Source organism: Hydra viridissima, unplaced genomic scaffold, assembly GCF_058129835.1.
Source record: "Hydra viridissima isolate aposymbiotic clone 2 unplaced genomic scaffold, HvirCarnegie_v1 scaffold_1, whole genome shotgun sequence".
Lineage (NCBI taxonomy): Eukaryota > Metazoa > Cnidaria > Hydrozoa > Anthoathecata > Hydridae > Hydra > Hydra viridissima.
In genome coordinates, this window is record NW_028324300.1 from 18,656,162 (window position 1) to 18,664,076 (window position 7,915).

The following is a 7,915-nucleotide window of genomic DNA, read 5'->3' on the forward strand; positions in this document are numbered from 1 at the left end:
TTAAAACTCCTGTTTTAAAATATTCTAAAATTTTTGTTTATTATAAAACGTGCAATCCATGATATTAGTGGCATTGAAAAGTTTAGAGTTTTGATTAATATCACAATGTGATGCGATTATAAAGTTTCTAAGATGAAACTGAATTATTTTTTTGATTAAATTATTTTAAGTTATAATTTAATTACCTTTTGTTCTTAATTTAATTATAATAATTAAAATATGTTTATTTTTGTTTTTTAATTTAATTATAATAATTAAAATAAATTAAATTAATTAAATTATTTTTTTATTTTTGTTTTTTTGTTTTTGGTACTTGTATCTATAAGTTGGTACGAGGTAGGATGCTGCACAATAATGTTGTTCCCTCTCATTATAACAATAGTTTTCCATTCCTTTTCGCAATAAAAATGAAATTCCTTTTCCCTTCCATTCCTAGTCCCATATTGTCCAAATATAGTTTTGAAAAATTGTTCACGAGAACCTCTACTGGTTAAAGAGTTTTGATTTTGCCAACGTGCAATTTTTTGTGAACTTATGCCCACTACACGTTTTATACAAATATGTTTAATTTATCTTAATGACGCAAGTTTGAAATAAAATAATTTGTTTTGGTGTACTGTCATCTTAAAACATTTTGCTAACAAACGTCAAAATGGTGATAAAATAAATTTAAAAAAACTACACACAAAGCACTAAAAAGAGTCGGGAAATTCAAAGTATATTACGAGAAAAGGTCTGGGTCAAAGTATATCTCCAAAATCGTGACTAATGGAAAACCTAAACTTGAAATATGTTTTTAGCATTGGATTCGAATTTTTTCCGAAACTCATCATTTTAAAATGTCAAAAACAAACATTTCAAGTTGAACTTTTGTTCTTCTATTTTGCAAAGAAATCCCTTTTTTTTTAAAATCAGCAAAATATAATACAACATTAATATTTGAAATTTTTGAAATAGGACATCAGTTTATCTTTAAATTTACAACAAACTGTTATAATTTTATTGAAAACAAAATGTCAAAAATCCGAATGAACATGTTCCACATTCAGTTTGACTAAATAGGCATTTGAAATTCAGAGGATATTTTGGGCTTCAGGAGCGAGCCTCAAAGTATAAAGAGAATCTTAAATTCAATTTTTCTATTTTAATTGAAGCAAAGCTGTCTAAACATCAACATTGCGTTTTAAGAAGTGCTGCGGTTGCGAATAATTCTTCATTTTTTCCATCTAATGACAAATGTAAAGATGGCAAAAAAATGTTTTTTGCATCTGTAATTTTGAATATTGTAACTAATGTCATTTTTGGTTTCAGCGATTCATAAAAGATTTATAGACTGGTTTTTATGCAATTCCACTGATTTTTCGACTTTCAACCGCTGTGCGACGACAGCAACATCAAAACAATAAAATCAAAGTTTAAAATAAAATGAAAAAGTGAAGTTTTTGTTTTATGTGACTTCCGTTATGTGAATGAGGAATTCTCATCTATCTAAATTGTTAAGATTTTAGACAAAGTGATCGAACTAGATAAAGCGATAAAAGTATTAACTTGAACACACGATTTGCAGAGAGTGTAACAAATGACATCATCATTTCTTTCTAATCTTCGTTTATAAGCTGAATTTATTTTCTATTCAGCAAACTGTCAAAGGGTTAAATATTTTAAATGTTTTAGATTTGGAAAGAATTACCAAATGAAAAGAGAGAACGCTTTTGCAGATTTTGTTTCTTTTGCATTTATTTAATGCTAAAAACAAAAATCTTTCAAAAGATGTGGCAGATGTGTCTGCATTTTTGTCGTGTATATAAAAAGCTAAATGACTCTGTATTGTTTTTTCAGTGTGTTGCAAGTTTGGTTTGACATCAGATAAAGTTGTATGCTTTGTCTATGAAAATGATGGCACAGAGGTTGATAAAGTTGATTTTGAAATGATAAAGCATTTAGCAGAGTCAAACACAATTCTCATTCTCCTCATAGATGTTCAGCAGTGGACCAATGCTAATTTGGTAAATTAATTTAAATTACAACCAAAGACGGCTATTCAGTAGCTGTCTTTAGTTGTAATATAAATGAATTTACCAAATACTGTTTACTGTACAAACACATTAGTAATGTGTAAGTTGTTTATTAAATCTGTTTTTTATCATAAATTCTATGTAATATTTTGAAGTTAGCATTTACTTGTGTGTTTTAACTTTATAAACTGTTTTTATATATTAATTTTTTTTATTACGTTTTCAGAATCTAGTGTTTCTGTTAACAACAGCCATCTAATGAAAACTGCAAATGAGGCGTTTGTTTCAGCTAATTCGATTAAAGCCTTTCTTGCACAGCACCCTTTAATTAGAATACTTAAATGATTTTTTCTTGCTTTTATGTAGCTGCAACTTACTTGATTTTTAAGTCATAATTTTTGAAGTTATAACTTTACTTTACTTGCTTTTTTAGCATTAGTAGTTTTTAAGACTTTGTGAACAGTAATTTTTTAATGAACAATAATATCATATATTACTTTATAGAGTACTTATCAATATACTGAAGAGGTTGATTCTGGTAAAGTTTCAATTTCTACTAGACAGCATATCATTCAAACTGTTGTGCACAAAATGATGAGTGTTTATGGAAATTATCCTGATCGGTTTTAAAAGATTTCGGTGGCATCAGTGCTAAGTGAGGCAATTGTACTTCCAGCATGCATTTCTTATGATTCTACTAATCATCATGGCTTCCTGGAGAGAGGATTGGAAAATGCTAGAAGAAAGTTACCTGGTGTTTATTAAAACTATTTAATTAATTGACTATAAATTTTACTGTAGATGCGTACCAACTTTTTTTTATATTACCAACTTAAATTGTATTTCCCTTGTTGTGTGTCATTGCGTTGTAATTTCTCAATTTTATGTCTCCATTACAAATAATTCATTTTAGCAACTAAAAGTTTATTTGAATTATTGTCTTATTTTTATACAAGTGGCTACATTTACTCACTTTATTTTCTTTTGTATACGAAGGATTACAAAAAAAGTTTGTTTGGTCTCGTAAAAGGGGGCACAACTTAACTCGTTGCAATACAACTCAACTGACAGATCCTGAACTTGCAGAACTGTCTCAACCAGCAGAACTTCAAAATCCTGAAGGTTGCCCCCGTGGATTCATGTCTTGCACATTATGTTTAGGTTATCTAATTTATCATTTCTTTAAAATTGTTGTAAAAACCTGTATTTTGGTATAAAAAACGTATGTTGTAAAGACCTGTATTTTACTAATATAGGTCTTTCAAAATTATTCATACGGAGTTTTTTTTAAACTTGTTTACAATTTTAATATCTATATTGTTGCTCAGTGTTTTTTATATTTAAATTAATTTTAGAATTAAGCAACCTCGATGAAATTGAAAAGCTTGATTCATTATCTTCTACTCATGTAGAAGAAATTAAGGCTTCTACAAAGTCAACGTTTTGTTTTCGACAAAATTGGGTTCATTCATCAGATCAACCTTCATTATCCTTAAATTTCCAATATTCATTATGCTTAAATTTCCAATATTCAGGATTATTTCAGAGCTGGTATTTTGTTATCAATATTATCTATTATGTGACTCTTTTTATCAGATATCAATCTATAGTGTATAATACTCATACTTCTTTTTTTTTTTAAGTGATTACAAAATAATTTTTAAGATTAATACAATTAAATTGGTAAGATTAATAAATTTAGGCATTGTATTTATTAGTAGCATGTTTATTTGTAATTGATATGGAATTTCATTTAAAATATTCTGACTGCATGGTTGATATCCTCAAAACCTTTAAATAGACTGTTTCAGACCCAATAATAAAATATGCTTTAATGTCATATAGTGTTTACATCAAAGATGTGGCTGTAATGGCTTCTAAAAAACATTATGGTTTGTATTATTTTTTATTAAAGATATATATTTTTTTTTGTTCAAAAATTATTTTGCATGGAATTAACTTTTAGATATGTTTGGCACTTTGACTTTTTCTTTATATTTATATGTTTGTTTTAGATTGGAAAGCTTATTATGCATGCAAGCTTCAATGTTCACTTCCACGACAAGGGGGGAAACTGAAACGTTCTGCTCCAGAAGTAGCCATGGAAATCATTCGGATATGCAGTGTAAAAAAATATTTTTTTAGTTGATTTAAATTGCACGTAAATTTAAAATTCAAAAAAGCAAAAAAATTATAATTTGTAAATGTATAAATAAAATTTATAATATTGTAACGGATATAACAATTAGTTTCATTGCAAATTTAGGCTGAGCATGGATTGCAAAATGTTGCAGAAAAGTTGGAGTCCCCTTATCCAGTGATATTAATACAGGGGGTTGAGGGAGAAAAAATTCTTTCCATAAAGATTGCAGCTGAAAAAACTTTGCTTGAAGCCGGTACATCTATCCTCGAAGGCATCGATCGTTTAATCAAGCTTTTCTTGTGCTTTAACATCGAATACCAGCCATCAACAATCATGTTTTGGCAGTTTCTGCAAGATACTTATGGGCTGCAGTATGGTTCAATGTCTAGTGGTTGAGCTGCGATCAACACTCGCTAAATATGTTTAATTTTTACTTAAATGTGTCTTTTACCATAGTATACATGAAGATTTACAATTTTGTGTTATTTTTTATTTATTTCTACAAAAGGTTTTGTTGCTGTTGATGCCATCTAAAACCCAAGCAATTAATTAACCGTCTTAACACCGTATAAAATATCTAGAACTGTTTTATTTTAGCAATTTCTCAAGAAAAACAAAATAGTTTTTCATATGTTACGGATTATTTTGTTACTTCAACGAATTATCCGTTAAACTTACGGATTTACTTGTTACTTTTGAGTAACGGATTGAATCCGTTAAATTATTACTCCGTTAAATTAACGGAGAACTCCGTTGGTGCTATATTGAGGGAGTAATCCGTAACATACTCAGTTATTTTTAACGGGTTTTTTTTTAGAGTGAAATGCGAAAATAGTTTTTGAAAAATCAATAAATTGCGAGGTTAGAATTGTTTTGTTCTATTTGCTATTTTAAAAGTTATGAAAAAATGAGTAACTAATTTTAGTAAGTAATGATTACTTTTAAAATATATTTTGTGTTTTAAATTTTTTCTAAGTAATTTGTTTAAATATAAATTATTTAAAGCATAAATTAGGGTGTTGTTTTTAGCGCCGAAACTTCAATGATCAACTAAAATCCATCTCTGCGTTAACTTTTTGATACAATTTTCATCAAAAAAACTTTTTCAATTATTTGAAAGATAGAGTAAATGTCAATTAGCGCAATTTGAAAATGGGTTTTGTTGGTAACTAGGTTATTTTTGTTTGTACATAACTTTTGTGTGTTTTAATTTGCCAAAGATTTTTGTTAAATACATGGTCAATTATTGTACGTTTAATATTTCAAAAAATGTTGAAAGGTCTGATTTAAAAAAAAAAGGGTTTGAAGCAAATAAATTTTTTAGTCTATTTACGGATTGCTTTTACTGATAAATGGTTTCAAGAGAAATGATATGTATTTTCTGTAGGTCTGCAATAATTAATTTTCGAGTATGCGCTAAGTTTTGCTATTTAGAATATCATTTCCACTTTCAGTCTTTGATTGTCTTACAACTATGGACCCCCGCAAGAAAAATTAGCTAGGTAATGACGGATGGATAAATTTGAAGTACTTATTAAGCTGTATACTCATAGAAGTTGGAGCTTGACATAAAAAAGTATGGGTGCCTACACATAAGGAAATAACATCCTGGAATTGAACATTACCTTTCTCCATGAATTAGTAAATAACACCCGCATGTGAAAATTCGCTTTCTCAAAAATTAAAAATATGAAAGAAAACTTAATAAACCTGAAAGATTTAACATATCAATCATACATAACGTACGAAAGCATTTTTTAAAACTAATCCGGCTACAAAATGAAACAAACTTTATTTCCTTTTTATAGTTAAAGTGTAAATATATACAAAAATCATTTTTTTCATAAAAATGTTACATCTCTTTCTTTGTTCGTTAAGACACACGATTTACCTGAATCTTTATAATATTTAGAACCCATAAGAAAGAGATACTAAAGATCTTAGAAATCCAAAAAAAAAAAAAGGTCTTGAAAAATTTTTATCTAAAATTAAGGAAAAAAGATATTCGGAGGTAATTAAGAGTTAATACATTAAATATTTATGTTCAATTGAATGCGAGATTTTTATATTCGATAGTAGACTTTAATCCAAAACATTTTAGAAAAGTGAGCATGGTTTCAAGCATTAAACTATGCTTTATTTCCCTTGTTATTATGCATTAAAAAAATGATGGATTAAGGAAAATTAGTAAACTTATGAAGCTTTATGTATCTTTTTATTGAATATATAGTTTTGTAATGCAGCCGCCATCGCATTATAATCAAATGCCATTTATAACTTAACAAATTCTTCTTATAGTTCCTCGAAGTCACACGTTTGTTTTTTTTATAAACAAAATTATTTTTTTTATACTTAGACTTCAATTCTATCTAAATAATAAATTGCACTCTGTTCACAAAATACAGATCAATTAAGAAAATAGAATAATAAATATCTTTTCGGAAATAACTATTACGAGTGTTTCTAGAAAACATCGAAAAATAATTTCATTACATTCGCAAGATGTTTTTTCGGAAATCTCATTATGATTTGGTTACCTTCCTGCATACTTTGCAATTGCAAGGATACTTTTTTCTTATTGCTTACGTTTTAAGTTGCGAAATACTTAAGAATGTGACTTTAGAGAATGTTTGGATAGTTTTAAAAAGTTTAAATTTCAAGCCAACAATTACAAAGTTAAATAAATCCCATAAACATAGTTAATATAACAACAGAAAACTTATCAAATACTTAAATTATTAGCAGATTACTTATGCCAACATGATATATACTTTGGAGTATATACCATTATGTTAATTATTACTATAATGCTCAAATGAAATCTTTGCAAGTTATTTTTTAATGGTTATCCTATCCCATATTTAATTATACTTTACATTGAAATTAAATGCATTGTTTAAATATAATTAATAAGCCTGGTTATATTTCGGGTCCATCATTTATCTAATGAGATTAGCCAAAATTGATTTTTCATCAGCGGAAAAGCTTTACATCTTTATTTCACTTTATACACATTTTAAAAACAAAACAAAATATTTTTTCAATAAGCATTTTAAAGACTTTATTAAAGAGTTTTTATATTCTTAATATAGACCATAATTGTTATAAATATTCGGCTAGGCCTAATTGTGCAATATATTTAATATCAAAACCCTGATTTTCCCTGAAAACTTTACTGTAAATCAAAAATGTTAAAAGGAAACAAAAACATAGCCAACCATTATGAAAAATATTTTAGCTAAAAAGAGCAAAGCAATTTAATTATTTGCATTTTAATTAGAAGGCGACCGCTAGTAACTTGCTACCGCAGCAAGCAAATCGGACCTTTTTCAACAACTACATAAAAATTCATTGAACCAAAATTCTTAAAATTCAGTGAATGCTTAATGGAAAACTTTGCATAATCTCATATCACTTAGATGCTCATATTACCCTAATCTACCCTAAGTGTTTCTAAGAAATTTATAAGTTAAGTATTTGTAAAAAGTTCATGACTGACGCATTTTTACGATTTTGTTATCTTAAGCCTTTCTACAAAAATCATATAGAGTTTCAACATTTATTTAACAGGAATTTTATATCTTTAAATTTATATTTTGAATAAATATAAATAACTTCAGCACCTAATATATTATAAAATATTCCTAGGATTTATGTTAAATATACTCTGAGTGTGATTAAAATAAAAAAAAATATATTTCAAGAGTTTCAAAACTATTTAGTGCTTCAAAAATACATGTAAGTTGCATCGAAGAAT

At 27.3% G+C, this 7,915-nt stretch overlaps 1 protein-coding gene across 2 annotated transcripts; it reads left to right on the plus strand.

Annotated features, from left to right (window-relative positions):
• Positions 1 to 1,352: 1,352 nt before the first annotated feature.
• On the plus strand, positions 1,353 to 4,633 carry LOC149893741 (uncharacterized). 2 transcript variants are annotated; one of them, XM_090069198.1, is made up of 7 exons: positions 1,353 to 2,006; positions 2,520 to 2,769; positions 3,012 to 3,176; positions 3,371 to 3,566; positions 3,861 to 3,907; positions 4,031 to 4,140; positions 4,282 to 4,633. In XM_090069198.1, the coding sequence occupies exons 3-7, from the start codon at positions 3,155 to 3,157 to the stop codon at positions 4,552 to 4,554; spliced, it is 648 nt and encodes a 215-aa protein (XP_089925324.1). In that variant the 5' UTR covers positions 1,353 to 2,006; positions 2,520 to 2,769; positions 3,012 to 3,154; the 3' UTR covers positions 4,555 to 4,633. The 2 variants fall into 2 exon arrangements, with proteins under 2 accessions (XP_089925324.1, XP_089925313.1); XM_090069187.1 differs by having other exon boundaries at positions 1,429 to 2,006; positions 2,059 to 2,769.
• The last annotated feature ends 3,282 nt before the right edge of the window (positions 4,634 to 7,915 follow it).

Excerpts from the sequence above, each read along its gene's own strand:
- LOC149893741 (XM_090069198.1), top strand. The coding sequence starts at position 3,155 with ATGTCTTGCACATTATGTTTAG. Across the intron at positions 3,567-3,860 it reads TCAGGATTATTTCAGAGCTG|TGTTTACATCAAAGATGTGG; the intron begins GTATTTTGTTAT and ends AATGTCATATAG. Across the intron at positions 4,141-4,281 it reads AAATCATTCGGATATGCAGT|GCTGAGCATGGATTGCAAAA; the intron begins GTAAAAAAATAT and ends TTGCAAATTTAG.